This window comes from Ostrinia furnacalis, unplaced genomic scaffold, assembly GCF_004193835.3.
Source record: "Ostrinia furnacalis isolate ACB-3 unplaced genomic scaffold, ASM419383v2 OfSCF3642, whole genome shotgun sequence".
In the NCBI taxonomy this organism is placed as follows: Eukaryota; Metazoa; Arthropoda; class Insecta; order Lepidoptera; family Crambidae; genus Ostrinia; species Ostrinia furnacalis.
In genome coordinates, this window is record NW_021133881.1 from 1 (window position 1) to 17,502 (window position 17,502).

Sequence of the window (17,502 nt, forward strand, 5' to 3'; positions counted from 1 at the left end):
TGTATTATTTAAAAAGTGTAGTTTTTTTTTATTATTTAAATCACTACAGTTAATTATGATTCCTAAATATTACAATTTTTCATTAAAGAAGAATAACAGTGCTGTTGGAACAATAAACCTTGATTGAGACTATGATCGACCGAGCGTGTATAGATACGCGTGTGCAAACAGGCGCGTGGCGGCCCGGACTGATTTGCAACTTGAAGTTGTCGCGCGCTGTAGGTAATTATCTCGGCCTGCATAGGCGAGTGACGGAGGCCTGTCGTAAGTTATGAACTGTCAAATGATTACGATTGCTTTACACAATTCCACCTCTGATGATGATTCGGAGTAGAAAATCAGTGAACCTTATTCCCGAAAAAGTATTTTTAATATTTACAATGAGAATCTTAAATTAGGTACTAAGGCTGAGTTGCACCACCTGACTTTAACGGTTACTATGACGATAACCGGTGCTTTTTGTATGGAGTTTGACAGATTTTTGACATTTGCCAAAGTTAAAGTAAGATGGTGCAACCCAGCCTAAATGATGGTAGGTACTGACACTGACAGACCGGACTTTTTCACTCACGAAAAAAAAACTGTTTTACAATGCCCGTAACACAAGCTCAATAATACGAATGAACTTATGCCTATTTTACAATAATAATTTATATTACATTGTGTCGTTCACCAAATAACGTCCACTGGTGGACAAGGCCTCCCCTCCGACAAAGGCCTCCCTATTTTAATTTAATTTCTACAACGATTGGTCCTTCACTACCCACACCCAGGTGCTTTCCCGTGACCTTCGCCAGCAGTTGGAGGCGCTTACACCACTTCTTTCGGTCTCTGGTCGCCCCTCGAGAGCTTTAGCGGCCATCAGTTCTATGAGCTATGTACGTTCGAATTTGTTATGGGCGGATTCAATTCCAGTCACCCCGATGTATGGCGAGAAACTCAACATTATGTTAGTCCACTATAAAGTTAGGTATTTTATTCCAATCAAAACTTTTATCGCCTAATCTGATTAAATGCCTACCAAAAATGTAGGTAAACGGGTAAATGGGATAGGCGGATGGTTATAACTTATATTTTACGAGTTTTATTTAATTAATTATGTAGTAAAAGATAGTACCTATCTTATATTTTCTTTAATGATTTTTTTATAGGTACTCATGATATTTTTTTATGTGCGTGGAAAACTTTTTCTAATTAAGTAGTCGATCTGTTTTTACCCGTAAATGATGCATGAATTGAAATATAATACCTAATAAGAAAAATAATTTTTAAATGTACCTACACAAAAAAGGCCTTTCAATACTTAATTACTTTAGTTTATTCTTGTCGCTTATAACAAACAATTAAGGTGTACTTTGTAGACTGGAAAAAATTGTTAATAAACGTGGAAAATAGTGAGTTTTCCGGCAGTAATTTTCACTGATTTATAATCAAATGATACTATTTTAGCAACTGAGTACCTACTGAGTCTGCAAGTCATATTTCACATCTTACTTTGACTTTAACAAACGTGAAAAATCTGTCAATCTCCATACAAAAAACACGGGCTATCGTTATAGTAACGGTTAAAGTTAGATGGTGCAACTCAGCCTTAAAACCTTTTCATGTCCTTTTGGTGTAATGTCGGCCGTTTGGGGTAATGGTTCGAAACGGACTACTATTCCGGAGGTTGCGGGTTCGATTCCCGCACAGTACAAACATTTGTGTGCATGAACATATTTGTTTGTATTGGACTGGGTGTTTTCTATGTATAATATGTATGTATTTACAAAAAAAAAAGTATTTAAGTATGTTTATATCCGTTGTCTAGTACCCATAGTACAAGCTTTGCTTAGTTTGGGAATAGAAGCACAGTCTAAAATGTCTAAGGATATTTATTTATTATTATTATTATTTTGGACATTCATCAGGACATCCAGGTGTTTGATAAATTGATAAAGTAAAAATCATTTTTTAGGAACTTTGAAGCCAGAATTTATTTTCATGTTTTTAATCTATTACATTAGGAATTATCATTAATATACAATATTGAGGTAATTTTAATGTCAGGTAGCGATTTCTTCCAGACGGAGGGCAGTAGAGGTGTGACTGTCATAATAAATAACTTAAAAATTACTTAGATACAAATTATATTATTATCCTCGATTCTTGATGTTGTTGTACACTTCGTGGGCTGTGCCTGCCGCTCCCAGTGTTGGAGTTTGGAGCGTAAGAAGGAAAAGACCACGAAGATTACCACGGATTTATTTTAGAACATACAGCACACAGAGACTACATGAGATCGAGTGACTGATCCAGAAGTCTGGAAACCTTACATTGACAGCAGAGTGCCAAATTCAAATATTCAAATATGCTTGCGTTTAACCAAAAAGTTTCTAACTTTCCAACACTGGCCCTTAAACGCAAGCTAAACTTACAATAAATACATTTATAAAACACTTAACACTAAAGAAACACAACACAAATACAAAGTTAACATTTTAAAAAACTTAAGTTACAATTAGCTTTAATTCAATTGTTAGCATTAAGTAACTTAAATTAAAGTTAGCAATTGACACACAAACTTATTGTGTTTCTCTTTACATAGTGCTTTAGTTAACACATCAGCTAACATAACAACAGTTGACAAATATTTAATTTCAACTATTCCTTTGTTTACAATTTCTTTAATAAAATGATGACGAATATCAATATGCTTAGTTCTAGAATGAAACATATAGTTTTTACATAGTTTTATAGCAGATTGATTGTCATTGTAAATTGTTATTCTAGGCATGGTACCAAAAATCTCACATATAAACTTTCTAATAAATAGAGCTTCCTTACATGTGTCAGACAACGCCATGTACTCCGCCTCAGTGCTGGACAAGGCAACAGTACGTTGCTTGCGACTCTCCCAAGTAACGACTGACTTACCAATAGTAAACACAAAGCCTGTGTATGACTTGCGGTCCATGTTGTCTGACGCCCAGTCAGCATCAGCATAAGCTGAAATATCCATGCCCGACCTAGAAAACACAAGAGCAAAATTAGATAATTTCGTATTGAAGAGACTCCGCAGCAAGCCCAATCTCCTGCTCAGACCACGTCCCTCATACGTTTTCTGCAGTATTGTCCACGCTTCGTGGGCACTTTTGGCAGTGCGTATATGCGGAATTACGGTCGGCGCCACGGACAGCGCGATGCGCGCTAAGGCCTTATCATCCTTCTTCTTGTTGTCCTCGTCGGCCACCGCTTCTACGCAGTCCCACAACTCTTCATGGATTAGCACCATTCGCATCGAGAACTTCCACGTGGAGTAATTTTCTGCCCCCTTTAGTCTCTCAATGCAATTCTGACCGAATCCCATCGAAGCCATCTTGAATACCGTTCGCCGCTTCCGGTACGGTAATAATTCCAAGTGCGCGATGTACGACCAATTTCGCGGAAATATGAGCGCTTTTCACTTCTTGTAACTACGCTCTGCTACCATGTTGGAGTTTGGAGCGTAAGAAGGAAAAGACCACGAAGATTACCACGGATTTATTTTAGAACATACAGCACACAGAGACTACATGAGATCGAGTGACTGATCCAGAAGTCTGGAAACCTTACATTGACAGCAGAGTGCCAAATTCAAATATTCAAATATGCTTGCGTTTAACCAAAAAGTTTCTAACTTTCCAACACCCAGGACACCTAAACCAGTTTTCTGGAACAAATTAAAAATCAATGAAATTTTTTATCATATTAAGTTGACAATTAGTTTTGAAATATTACTCAATTCAAATGATACTGTAACATGAGCATTTTATTCTGAAGTAGGGATGTTATTTTTTTTAAATGTGACAGGAGGCACCGTCGCCCATAGACACCCGCAGACCCAGGGGCCGCACCGCAGACGATAGTACATCCAGACGAATATTTGTTGGAAAAAGGATGAATGTATCAATCTTCACAAAATTTCACATTTATAGGTAATATTAGGATCAATTAGGATAGTTTTCAAGTAGATTAACTTACAATAGCTTTGCCGATTTGAAGCCCAATAAATATCCTTAAAATGTATTTTTCTTTAAGGATATTTATTGGGCTTTCAAATAACACCAATATTGTTGGGGTACCATGATTGTGTCAGAAGAAAATCTTTAAAGTTCGCGTCGCGGAAGGTGCGGTTTATTTGATGTTGAGTGTATAACGATAGACCGTGTTTTTTGTATGGAGATTGACAGATTTTTGACGTTTGTTAAAGTCAAAGTAAGATGTGAATTATGACTTGAAGACTCGGTACTCAGTTGCTAAAATAGTAAGATTTGATTATAAATCAGTGAAAATTACTGCCGGAAAACTCACTATTTTCCACGTTTTAATAACATTTTTTTTTTCAGTCTAGAAAGTACACCTTAATTATTTGTTAATGCGACAAGAATAAACTAAAGTAATTAAGTATCGAAAGGCCTTTTTTGTGTAGGTACATTTAAAAATTACTTTTCTTATTAGGTATTTTGTTTCAATTCATGCATCCTTTACGGGTAAAAACAGATCGACTACTTAGAAGAAGTTTACTAATTAGAAGAAGTTTTCCACATAAAAAATATTATGAGTATAAAAAATTCATGAAAGAAAATATAAGATCCTATCTTTTACTCATAATTAATTAAATAAAACTCATAAAATATAAGTTACCCATCCGCCTATCCCATTTACCTACATTTTTGGTGGGCTTTTAATCAGACTAGGCGATAAAAGTTTTGATTGGAATAAAATTAACGATATAACTCAACCCCATGCCATGAATATTAAGATTAAATACCTACCTTTATTAGTGGACTAAAATAATGTTGAGTTTCTCGCCATACATCGGGGTGACTGGAACTGAATCCGCCCATAGCAAATTCGAACGTACATAGCTCACGGAACTGTGGGCTGAGTGTTAGGCAGAAAAGTTCTCGAGGGGCGACCAGGGACTGAAATAAGTAGTGTAGGCAGGCCTCCAACTGCTGGCGAAGGTCACGGGAAACCTGGGTGTGGGTAGTGCAGGACCGGTCGTTGTGGAAATTATAGGAAAATCGGAGGGGAGGCCTTATCCACCAGTGGACGTCATTTGGTGAACGACACAATGTAATGTAAATTATTGTTGTAAAATAGGTAGGTATAGGTTAATTCGTATTATTGAGCTTCTGTTACGGGCATTGTAAAACAGTTTTTTTCCGTCAGTGAAAAAAGTCCGGTCAGTCAGTGTCTCTCTTCTTCTTCCTCAGTCCCTCACTGATGAGGATCGCGACCACAGATAGTGTTCCTCCACAGACTGCGGTCATAAGCTGTGTGGACCGCACGATGCAAACTCCCGCCCACCGTCTTCCTCACCGCAGTCAGTGTGAGTAGCATCATTTAGTAATTTAAGATTCTTATTGTAATTTTAAAAAATACTTTTTCGGGAATAAGCTTCACTGATTTTCTACTCCGAATCATCATCAGATTAGTGTTTCATCAACTTATCTTAAAGTTCGGAATACACTGAATTTTTTTTTATATAAAATTCTAAAATCTCTACTATAAACCGCTTCGGTTACGAATATTTCAATTAACTCTCCCTATGAAACGAACACAAAGATCTCTGATCCTTGTTCACTTAACTACTTAGGTAGCCATTTCAAAGAAAGTTATATATTTATTACAATATAATATTGTTTGTTCACAAAAAAGAAAGTTTCAACAAAAAGGTAGGTTTTAGTGAGAAATTTTGTTTTAACTTGTATGTGTTTGTGTGTTCTTCCAAACTTTCTGGGTTGATAAAGTGAAAAGTCATGTTTAGGAACTTTGAAAGTAGTTAAGAATTTATTTTCATATTAATTTCAAGTCTATTATATTAAGAATTAACATAAAATATTGACGTTAGACAATCCATGTTTAGGGCGGAAAAAAATTTAACTATCATTAAATTATAAATAGTTAAAAATATTGAAGAACAGTAACTAATAAATTATATTATTTTATCCTCGATTCTTGATGTTGGTGTACACTTCGTGGGCTGTTCCTGCCGCTCCAAGGACACCTAAACCAGTTTTCTGGAACAAGTTAAAAATCAATTAAATTTTCTATCATAATATTAAGTAAATTTCGTCCAAGGTAAATTAGTAAACTTTGAAATATACTTATACTGTACATGAGTATTCAATACTTACAATAGCTTTGCCGATTTGCTTGACAGGGACTTTAGGCGCAGGGTTGGCGTGGCCAGCTCCGAAGAACATGGCGAGCACCGCCATCACCACCGTGAACAGAGCCGTGAACTTCATGATTGAGCACTGACTGACTTCTGGGAGGACTGAGGAGTTACCAACACACGCTGCGGTGGTGAAGTGATGAATGTGGTCTATCGCAGTACGCACTTTATTTAAAGCAAACAATATCGACGTGCCTTTCCTTACTGAACTCCACAGGTAGGTTTGGGCTATTCCAGTATTACGAAGTTCTGTTTCCCATTTGTAAAACCTGACGTCAGAGGTATTGGCACAGCTTTAGTCTTGAGTTAAGGTACGAGTACGAGCTACGATATGAATCATTCACTACGAATGCTATGGACGATCTACGAGTAATGATAATCGGCCGTAGTAAACAAACCACACAAATAACATTATTACTCACAATGTGTACAAATTAATATGGACAACTCATTACCAGGGCCTATCGTAAGCGTGTTACTGACCGTACCCTCTTCTGACGTCTTAAGTGCTTAAACATGGGAATAGCCCAAGCTTAGGCGAAGGTTTGGTAAGGAAAGGAATGTTAATATTTGAACTATAAATAATGTGCGTATTGTACTTGAACGCATTCACAACTCAAACACTACAGCGTGTGTTAGTTGGTGAACTCCTCAGTTAGTAACTACAAGAAGTCAATCATGAAGTTCACGGCTCTGTTCACGGTGGTGATGGCGGTGCTCGCCATGTTCTTCGGAGCTGGCCACGCCAACCCTGCACCTAAAGTCCCTATCAAGCAAATCGGCAAAGCTATTGTAAGTATTGAATACTCATGTACAGTATAAGTATATTTCAAAGTTTACTAATTTACCTTGGACGAAATTTACTTAATATTATGATAGAAAATTTAATTGATTTTTAACTTGTTCCAGAAAACTGGTTTAGGTGTCCTTGGAGCGGCAGGCACAGCCCACGAAGTGTACACCAACATCAAGAATCGAGGATAAAATAATATAATATAATACTGTTCTTCAATATTTTTAACTATTTATAATTTAATGATAATTAAATTCTTTCCGCCCTAAACATGGATTGTCTACGTCAATATTTTATGTTAGTTCTTAATATAATAGACTTAAAACTAATATGAAAATAAATTCTTTACTATTTTCAAAGTTCCTAAACACGACTTTTCACTTTATTAACCCAGAAAGTTTGGAAGAACACACATTACAAGTTAAAACAAAATTTCTCACTAAAACCTACCTTTTTGTTGAAACTTTCTTTTTTGTAAACAAACAATATTATATTGTAATTTATAACTTTCTTTGAAATGGCTACCTAAGTAAATAAGTGAACAAGGATCAGAGATCTTTGTGTTCGTTTCATAGGGAGAGTTAATTGAAATATTCTTAACCGAAGCGGTTTATAATAGAGATTTTAGAATTTTATCATAATAGAAAAAAACTTTCTTTCTAATGTAACAATTAGAATTAAATTCTAATGTTTCTTTCTAATGTAAACAAAAAAATATTCAATGTATTCCGAAATTTAAGGTAAGTTGATGAAACACTAATCTCATGATAATTCGGAGTAGAAAATCAGTGAAACTTATTCCCGAAAAAGTATTTTTATAATTACAATAAGAATCTTAAGTTCCTAAATGATGCTACTGACACTGACTGACCGGACTTTTTTCACTGACGGAAAAAAACTGTTTTACAATGCCCGTAACAGAAGCTCAATAATACGAATTAACCTATACCTACCTATTTTACAACAATAATTTACATTACATTGTGTCGTTCACCAAATGACGTCCACTGGTGGATAAGGCCTCCCCTCCGATTTTCCTATAATTTCCACAACGACCGGTCCTGCAATACCCACACCCAGGTTTCCCGTGACCTTCGCCAGCAGTTGGAGGCCTGCCTACACTACTTATTTTAGTCCCTGGTCGCCCCTCGAGAACTTTTCTGCCTAACACTCAGCCCACAGTTCCGTGAGCTATGTACAGTCACGGAATGAAAAGGTTCGTCAGTTTTCAAATTGATTCCTTCAACGAATCGCGAGCACAATATATTACCTTTTGAAACTAATATGTTACAGAATAATCTCGAGTTAGATAAAATAATCTTTAACTGCTCGTCAGTAAAGTTCAAAATTATTCACATCAAAGTTGTGTCAAACAACTTGTCAAGAAGATTATTATGATTGATAAACTAAAACCTTCTTGTTGGTTCAACCTGCCATTATCTATTAAATAAAAAAACTACATTTTGTAATATTGCACTAATGGGATAGAAAAATAAACAAGCAAAACCTTAATCGTTAGCAAACGTCATATTTATTTAAATGTTAGCAGCACTGTTTCTTGCACTGTTATGTTGGCAGGTTTGACTCTTACAGTACCTAGTGCAAGCAAAAACCGACACTAAGGTGACGAACCTTTTCATTCCGCGACTGTACGTTCGAATTTGCTATGGGCGGATTCAGTTCCAGTCACCCCGATGTATGGCGAGAAACTCAACATTATTTTAGTCCACTAATAAAGTTAGGTATTTAATCTTAATGTTCATGGCATGGGCTTAAGTTATATCGTTAATATTATTCTAATCAAAACTTTTATCGCCTAATCTGATTAAAAGCCTACCAAAATGTAGGTAAACGGGTAAATGGGACAGGTGGATGGTTAACTTATATTTAACGAGTTTTATTTAATTAATTATTATTTATGTAGTAAAAGAGGATCTTATATTTTCTTTAATGATTTTTTTATACTCATAATATTTTTTATATGTGCGTGGAAAACTTTTTCTAATTAAGTAGTCGATCTGTTTTTTTTACCCGTAAAGGATGCATGAATTGAAATAAAATATCTAATAAGAAAAATATTTTTCAAATGTACACAAAAAAGGCCTTTCGATACTTAATTACTTTAGTTTATTTTTGTCACTTATAACAAACAATTAAGGTGTACTTTGTAGACTGGAAAAAAATTTTATTAAAACGTGGAAAATAGTGAGTTTTCCGGTAGTAATTTTCACTGATTTAAATCAGATCTTATTGTTCTAGCAACTGAGTACTAAGTCTTCAAGTCTATTCATTCAGTAAATCGTAAATAAGTTTTTTTTCGTTTTATTTGTTATTATTAATATGGATGTTACCATCAATACGATCATACCTACTCGTATTTCAGTAGACGTTTTTAATTTCAAAATGACTCAGATACAAATAGATTGAAATGTGCACGAACCTTGTTGTGCACTTAACTACTTACGAAGGAAGTTATAGCACTAATACAATATTATGTTTGTTTATTAAAGTTTGTTTGGTCTACAAAAGGAAAGTGGTAAGGGAGCTCATCTAAGCTTTTTGAGTTGCTTCTTCTGCCTCACCTTATCCCGTTACTCGGGGTCGGCCATTTGATTCTATCTTGGACGTCTTATTCGTGGAGTCCAATATTTTCATGTCCTTTTGGACATTCCATATTTTGGTTGATAAATTGATAAAGTAAAAATCATTTTTTAGTTTGAACCCAGAATGTATTTTTATGTTTTTAATCTATTAAATTACATTACTAATTATCATTATTATACAATATTGAGGTAATTTTAATGTCAGGTAACGATTTCTTCCAGACGAAGGGCAGTAGAGGTGTAACTGTCATAATAAATAACTTAAAAATTACTTAGATACAAATTATATTATTTTATCCTCGATTCTTGATGTTGTTGTACACTTCGTGGGCTGTGCCTGCCGCTCCCAGGACACCTAAACCAGTTTTCTGGAACAAGTTAAAAATCAATGAATTTTTTTATATATTAAGTTGACAATTAGTTTTTAAATATAACTCATTTCAAATGATACTGTAACTTAGAGCATTTTATTCTGAAGTAGGGATGTTATACGAGTAGTACACCCAGACGAATATTTTGTTGAGAAAGGATGAATGTATCAGTCTTCACAAACTTTACAAGGTAATATTAGGATCCATTAGGATAGTTTTCAAGTAGATTTACTTACAATAGCTTTGCCGATTTGCTTGACAGGGACTTTAGGTGCAGGGTTGGCGTGGCCAGCTCCGAAGAACATGGCGAGCACCGCCATCACCACCGTGAACAGAGCCGTGAACTTCATGACTGAGCACTGACTGACTTCTGGGAGAACTGAGGAGTTACCAACACACGCTGCGGTGGTGAAGTGATGAATGTGATCTGTCGCAGTACGCACTTTATTTAAAGCAAACAATATCGACGTGCCTTTCCTTACTGAACTCCACAGGTAGGCTTGGGCTATTCCAGTATTACGAAGTTCTGTTTCCCATTTGTAACATTGTGACGTCAGAGCTTGGCTTCGTAGTGGGTTTGCAGCTAACGGCAATAGCGACTTAATGAGAATCGCAGACGTGATGTGACTAATAATGTTGTGTGCGGTTTGTATCATATGGAAAAAATACTGATAGGACTAACCTAGAAATCAGTTTATTAACACATTAAAATGTAAATTAATAATAATCCCGTCGAATAGAACGAGTAAGTAGGTACCAACTAGTGGTACGTTTATAAATAAATCTATTCATAAAAATTGCAGTTGTCTGTAAGAAAACTTTGACCCCGTGTTGTAGGAATTGACCATTAGGCCCGTATTGTGCAACACGCTCAATTTTTTTTGCAAGTTTAGATTAAACTCTGTAACTTGGTTAAGTTGAAATACCTACTTATATGGTGTAAAAAATACTGCCAGAACCAAAAGGGTTGAACATCGAAAAACATTCACGCCCCCTTCAATTTTTTTATAGATTATTCAATGTGATTTTATCGTATTAAATATTTCTGTTGGTTTCCCTAAAAAGTTGTTGTATTTGAGCATCAGAATCGCTCTTTCAAAATGTTTTACTTTTTGCTTCGATCCATTTGAATCTAATAATGAGTGAATTGGGTGTCCTTTCATAATACGGGCCGTATTCTAAGCGACGGGTGAATTAAGCTATCTCAAATCTGGGCTCGCGGCGGCCATATTTTGGATGTTTAATGGAATCAGATGGTGCAGTCTTCTGGCTTAATATCCGGGAACATATCGGAAGCATGTTCCTCACAGGAATCAATGGAACCAAGTGCTATATGCTTTCGATAGCCGGAAATTATCTCTCAGGTTATTAATTATTATGGACATGTCATTTTATTGTTTCAAAAATTCATTTATCTATAGTTTGAATTTTTTACTATTTGGTTTGCACTTCTTGTATTAATAATTTATCTACTTGGTAGATGTCATCGTAGTTAAGCTCTTTTTAATTAGAGGCTGTGTGGTTGTAAACTATTTTAGATATTATTATTTAATTCGAATCTTCTTAGTACGTAGAATTACTTAGTATCTAGCCTAGGGACATATTTGTTATATGGAAACCAAATTACAGTACCTAGTTTAACACATTTTGGAAGATTTTATGATGAAAATAGCAGGTTTTACATTTAAATTGAGCCATGCCTGTAACAGCATTGAAGCGGTAGAAAAACAAAACTCCTTCCGATAAACAAAAAGTTCTAACCAACTTGCGAACAATACCTACACAAACCTAAAAATATCAACAATATTATTGTAACCTTTGAAAGTTATTTTTGGTAAATACTGAAAATTTTTGGTCGCTATGAAAGCATTTACGAGGAAAATTTTCTGTGTTCATGAAAAATCAATCCGAGTTGAAATGTTTCCTGAATCTACTACGAGTTAACGTGTAACTTAATGTAGGTACCTATTCTGAAATTAAAGTAGACAGGTATGCTTAATACTGTTATGTAGGTACGTCTGACCGAAATATTTCATGCTAGTCGCACTATAATCAAATAATGCGACTCAGTTGCATCCAAGAGTTAGGAACTGCCTGAGTTGACTAGCATAACTCACTTATGGATAACTTTCGGAAGAGCTTAACGATTATTTCTAACTTGATTATGTAGGTGGTAGAGATGGCATAACTAGGTACCTAGGCTATAATTTACAAATCAGCAAAAAAGTTAACATCTAAGGCTGGGTTGCACCATCTTACTTTAACTTTGACAAACGTCAAAGAGGATTCCGTCAACTGGGACCGCAATTAACTGGGACCGCGGTCCCAGTCGCCGGATGCGTAAAAATTAAATAATTTTCTTCCGGCGACTGGGACCACTCATGGATTTTAGTACTGTACCAATTTTGGATTGAATAATATTTTCTTTTAAGTTATCTATGAGTGGTCCCAGTCGCCGGACGAAAATTATTATTTTTTTATGGATCCGGCGACTGGGACCGCGGTCCTAGTTAATTGCGGTCCCAGTCGCCGGAAGCCTCACGTCAAAATCCATACAAAAAGCACCGGTTATCGTAATAGTTACGGTCAAAGTTAGGTGGTGCAACTCAGCCTTAGTATAACATTTGAATGGATCGTATTACAATGGAAAAGTTTTCAAAGAGAACATAATTTATATAGCATCATCGTACAAGTTGTTCCAAACATAAGAAGGGAAATTGAGTAAAGAGGCCTTCGCGCTTCCCGGATACAATGTGGATGAGTTCAATTACCATAACTTTTGAATTGAGTGAGCCAGATACTTTCGGCTTCTCAAGCAGGTTGTTGTTAATGTTAATATATTTTGCGCCAGTGTAAAGGAGCTTATTTATGAAAACGAAATTGAAAACCATTATAATCGGGATATAAATGAGAACAGACGTAAATAATGAAATATACGAAATAAGCCGTGTTTCCAAGAACTTGTTTGTTCTACTTGTATTTTTGTAAATGAGGTTGGCAGATTGTGGGACACCTCACCAGTCACTAGCATATTATAATTATTTAGGGTCGAGTCAATTGAAGTTAATTGAGAATCTATTGCTAAATTCAGGGCGATTGGTCTCGCCACTGAGAAATACCCCGTAGGCGAACTAGAGTATTGTTTATTCGGGTCTACAAAGTTAAATATTAGTCTTAAAGGAATCACTGGTCACAATAGATAATGGTTCTGCCTAACCATCTTTGTTGTTTTCTATGAACTTTCATTTTCTTGTATTTTTTTTTTGCAAAAACGTTGTTGTGAAATAAAAAATCTTAACACAATAAGTACCATTAATGAGATTTAAGGTCCATTTATGATGTCTGTTATGTGAAAAAACTTAGTTAACTTTACATTTTGGTCGCGTTTCTCTAGGACCTCTATCACCACGTCATGGTTTACAATAAGTAAGGGACCATTGATCTTGATAAACTTGGCATATTTTCAGTTTTATGTAGGTTAATTGAATTAATTTAAAATTAATTATGTAGGTTACTTGTTGGGCCTCATTTCAATTACTGTACTTCTTATACTGGTTTAAGCTGCTCAGTCAATGTGATTAGGTATGTTTTGTAGATAGATTTTTAAAGAGAGATTAAGATTCCAAAGAAATGAAATAAAACTTCAATCCCAACTTAATATTATCCCAACTATATTTATATATATATTATATATATATATATAATATTATAAATGCGAAAGTAACTCTGTCTGTCTGTCTGTCTGTCTGTCTGTCTGTCTGTCTGTCTTCTGTCTGTCTGTCTGTCTGTCTGTCTGTCTGTCTGTCTGTCTGTCTGTCTGTCTGTCTGTCTGTCTGTTACGCTTTCCCGCTTAAACCTCGCAACCGATATTGATGAAATTTGGCATAGAGATAGTTTGAGTCCCGGGAAAGAACATAGGATAGTTTTTATCCCGGTTTTTGAAACAGGGACGCGCGCGATAAAGTTTTTCTGTGACAGACAAAATTCCACGCGGGCGAAGCCGCGGGCGGAAAGCTAGTAATTAATAACGTTGAGAAAATAAACTATGTCAGGATGAAATGTTTAAAACAATATTGTGAGTTAATTTACGGTAACTAAGGAATTGTATTGAAATTATTGACAGCATGTCAACCTTCCTTGGAAAATCTTTTGAATTCATCTCAACCTCGACTCACTGCCACCACAGAATGCCGCCACCGAAAGGATTCGACAATAAACTAATGTAGAACAGACGGCGCCAAGTTATGATCAAACTCCGAAGTTTGTTAGTAGTTTGTTATAGTCAGACCGTTTGCCTAAGAAGGTAAAATATAAACGGGGCAATATTGTTTGACCAATAACTGGAGGCGGAAAATGTGGTCAATAAAATGCAAAAACTAATTAATCATCTCAATAACCAACGCGTAGGTATGGATTATCCTAACTTACAACATGTTCTAATGAGTAGGGGAGTCCGGGAGAGTTTACCCGCCTTCCACTAAAATGCTCATAAATATTTCTATACTTACAAATCGCTATTTTTTATTAATTGTATGTTAAGCTACATTATTTAGCTATATTTTCTTCTAAGAAAGTTTAATACATCATTATTAGTTTAAGAGTAATTAACAATTTTAACCAAAGTGATATTTGGCTAATATCTCCCGCCTGGGTGGGAGACTTTACCCCCCAAGTAGGGAGCCTTTACCCGGGTTTAAAAATAAGCAAAATAATCACTAAAAATTATAATACTATAAAGAAATTTAATCTTCTTGAATGAAAATGTGTAACAATTTAATTCTTTGAGGTTTTGAAAAAAATCAGCAACGTTTTTTCTATTAAAACTGGTTGATCTGGATAAACTAGTTTCTACTGGGGCAACACCTCTAATTTTCCTTTATCAATGTTACATACCCATAGCATTTCTTATTACTGACAGATCTAAATGGTTCCTATTTCTAGATGTTCCTTTTTATATTGGAAAGGCATTTTGGATGATTATCTGCAATAAAAGTACCAGATTACCCTGGGTAAAGTCTCCTCCCGATGCCAGGCTAATGTCTCCCACCCCAGGTCAAGCTGTCCATTATTACATTTTTATAAAAAACTATAACACTTAAGTAAAAACTGTCTACCGTAAATGGAACTAGGATAATTACATTTACTATGTATATAAATGACATGCTGGAATCTATTCATAGTAAACAACTGAAATCAAATATCGAAAATTGAAAAAAGTTACTTTTTGGGCTCGAAAATGTGTTATCACTTGTCACTCCTAAACCAAACTACCAATCGCAACGGCAATGCGTGAGCGAGGTGGGACGCACCTAAGGAGTCTAAGAAGTGTGGCTACGTCGCAATATTTAGTTCCATAAAAATTCTATGAGCAGTGGCTATTGTCTCCCACCTGCTAAACTGTCCCGGACTCCCCCTAAGGTAAATTGAGGAAATCTTGTTGTTTAAAAGTACTGGTGTTGGTTTCAGAATACATTCAGTCTTCGCTTTTTGAGCGGTTAAGTCTCATCAATCAGTCATCATGAAGTTCACAGATCTTCTCATGGTGGTGATGGCGGTGCTCGCCATGTTTTCCGGAGCTGGCTACGCCAACCCTGAACCTAGAAAGCCAATCGACCTGAATGGGAAGAGTGTGAAGCAAAGATTTGGATTAGGCTAGATACCGCAAGCAGTTTGTCCAAGTGACCCTTAAGTAATGGACGGACACACGTTTTCCTGTCAAATGATATGTACTACTTGCTACTACTAAGTTGGTAGTACACGGTAGAAAAACTAATGCTGAATATGTTTTCTATAGAAAACTGACAGTCTTGAAGTTCTCAACTCTGGTGAGACCGCTCGGGAAAACTCGTTATGATACCTCACATTCGACTTAAACAAATAAATATTATTACTAAACCAACAAGGCAACTTGTCTCTTTCATGTTTTATCTTATAACCATTAATGGAAAATCTAACAAATGTAAGAAATAAAAAACCTTTACAATTATGTATTTTGAATGTATTCTAAATAAACCTCTCCAAAATGACAAAACTATTTGTTTTCTTTATTAATCAAAAATTCTTCACTTAGTGATCCTGCTTCGGCGTACTGAGCTGCTGACCTGAAATCCTGTGATCTGAAAAATTTAAAAAACAATCTGGAAAAGTCTCTACAAAATCCTAGGCAAAGATTTGAGACTCAGTTTAGCGATACCTACTATTTTATTGTTGTCACATTCCCCACACTTGTTATGAGAATAGAAATCTGTACTAATATTATAAAGCTGAAAAGTTTGTTTGTTTATTTACTTGAACGCGCTAATCTCAGGAACTACCGGTCCGATTTGAAAAATTCTTTCAGTGTTAGATAGCCCATTTATCGAGGAAGGCTATATACCATCACGCTACGAGTAATAGGTGCAGAGCAAAAATGATTTTAACGCGTATGAAGTCGCGGGCACTGCTATTATAAATAAAATGTTGTTATACAATCGATATGCACGCGGTGGGATAACACGTGTGAAAAAGATCAAAGAGGTTTTTCAGTTCAACAAATTTTGTGTTGACACAATGCTACCTGACCGGCGGCTTTTATTTTTACGGCCGGCCTAAAATAATATGCCCTTTTTATTGACGCACAACAGAAGTTATATTGGTGAATCTAACAAATTGAATTATTAGATTGATTCAGCTAGAATACTAAGCACCAGTTGGTCGGCTGCTGGCCGGAAGACTGATTGAGATAACGAACGAGCGAATCTAGGGAACAATCACTAGTTCTTTTCCGATTAGTAACTATTTATTATAACTTTACTGAGTTGGTAGGCTAGCATGGTTAAAACTTCAATCGCGTGGTATATTTTACTCTAATTTAACAGCGCGGTTTATACAGGGTCTGCAGACAACAATATAAATTGCACAGAAGTTACATGAAATTGTATATTTAGGCAGTTTATTATTGATAGAAGAATAAATGAAGACTAAATCTAATTAGAAAGTACAGTCAACAGCACATCAAACTATAAATTTTTATTGCAAAATAGCTTGTATACCAACGAAATAAGACGCCACTGTGTTTAGTTTGATATGCCGTCGTCAGTACATATAATATTATTCGCTTCAGTTGGTGGTCAAAGATTGCACTAGGATTTGGCAGCATGTTCACTATTATGTGCATTACCTCTAGGGAGTTTCTTCACCTGCACTGGCTTTGGAAATTCATCTGTATTGGCGTAACTGGCACCGAAGAACAGCGTCAGAACTGCTACCACCATCATGAAAAGTGTTGTAAACTTCATGCTTACTTCCTGGCTGGGTAAAGTACTGAGTTTGATCCTAGGAGGTTTTGTCGTGAATATGACTACGTACTTTATGGCGGATCGTATTTAAACGTTGAAATTCCCGCTCTTAATGTCAGTTCTATGCAAAGTGGCCTGCTGCTTTACCAACTCTCGTACAGTTAAAAACACATCAGCCTGTATGTTATTGTTCCAAAATAGTACCTATTGCAACTACATAAGATCACAGTATTTACTTTGATGATATGCCGTT

General features: G+C 35.7%; 3 protein-coding genes across 4 annotated transcripts; 1 reads left to right on the forward strand and 2 right to left on the reverse strand.

The window, feature by feature from the left end:
• Positions 1–1,963: 1,963 nt before the first annotated feature.
• Positions 1,964–6,598, reverse strand: LOC114358037 (uncharacterized). 2 transcript variants are annotated; one of them, XM_028311898.1, is made up of 3 exons: positions 6,165–6,589; positions 3,670–3,691; positions 1,964–2,188 (listed from the first exon to the last, which is right to left on the reverse strand). In XM_028311898.1, the coding sequence occupies exons 1-3, from the start codon at positions 6,276–6,278 to the stop codon at positions 2,136–2,138; spliced, it is 189 nt and encodes a 62-aa protein (XP_028167699.1). In that variant the 5' UTR covers positions 6,279–6,589; the 3' UTR covers positions 1,964–2,135. The 2 variants fall into 2 exon arrangements, with proteins under 2 accessions (XP_028167699.1, XP_028167700.1); XM_028311899.1 differs by lacking the exons at positions 1,964–2,188; positions 3,670–3,691 and adding an exon at positions 5,889–6,047 and having other exon boundaries at positions 6,165–6,598.
• A 129-nt stretch (positions 6,599–6,727) lies between these two features.
• Positions 6,728–7,260, forward strand: LOC114358036 (uncharacterized). Its single transcript, XM_028311897.1, has 2 exons — positions 6,728–6,997; positions 7,115–7,260. Exons 1-2 carry the CDS (start codon positions 6,884–6,886, stop codon positions 7,187–7,189), a joined length of 189 nt encoding a protein of 62 aa, XP_028167698.1. The 5' UTR covers positions 6,728–6,883; the 3' UTR covers positions 7,190–7,260.
• Positions 7,261–9,725: 2,465 nt separating this feature from the next.
• LOC114358035 (uncharacterized) lies at positions 9,726–10,652 on the reverse strand. The gene is made up of 2 exons (XM_028311896.1): positions 10,209–10,652; positions 9,726–9,969 (listed from the first exon to the last, which is right to left on the reverse strand). Exons 1-2 carry the CDS (start codon positions 10,626–10,628, stop codon positions 9,895–9,897), a joined length of 495 nt encoding a protein of 164 aa, XP_028167697.1. The 5' UTR covers positions 10,629–10,652; the 3' UTR covers positions 9,726–9,894.
• Positions 10,653–17,502: the final 6,850 nt, after the last annotated feature.

Coding starts and splice junctions, on each gene's coding strand:
- LOC114358036 (XM_028311897.1), top strand. CDS start 6,884: ATGAAGTTCACGGCTCTGTTCACGGTGGTGATGGCGGTGCTCGCCATG. Junction 6,998..7,114: donor AGCAAATCGGCAAAGCTATT/GTAAGTATTGAA, acceptor AACTTGTTCCAG/AAAACTGGTTTAGGTGTCCT.
- LOC114358037 (XM_028311898.1), bottom strand. CDS start 6,278: ATGAAGTTCACGGCTCTGTTCACGGTGGTGATGGCGGTGCTCGCCATG. Junction 3,692..6,164: donor AGCAAATCGGCAAAGCTATT/GTAAGTATTGAA, acceptor AATTTGTTCCAG/AAAACTGGTTTAGGTGTCCT. Junction 2,189..3,669: donor AACTGGTTTAGGTGTCCTGG/GTGTTGGAAAGT, acceptor CTCCAACACTGG/GAGCGGCAGGCACAGCCCAC.
- LOC114358035 (XM_028311896.1), bottom strand. CDS start 10,628: ATGATACAAACCGCACACAACATTATTAGTCACATCACGTCTGCGATT. Junction 9,970..10,208: donor AGCAAATCGGCAAAGCTATT/GTAAGTAAATCT, acceptor AACTTGTTCCAG/AAAACTGGTTTAGGTGTCCT.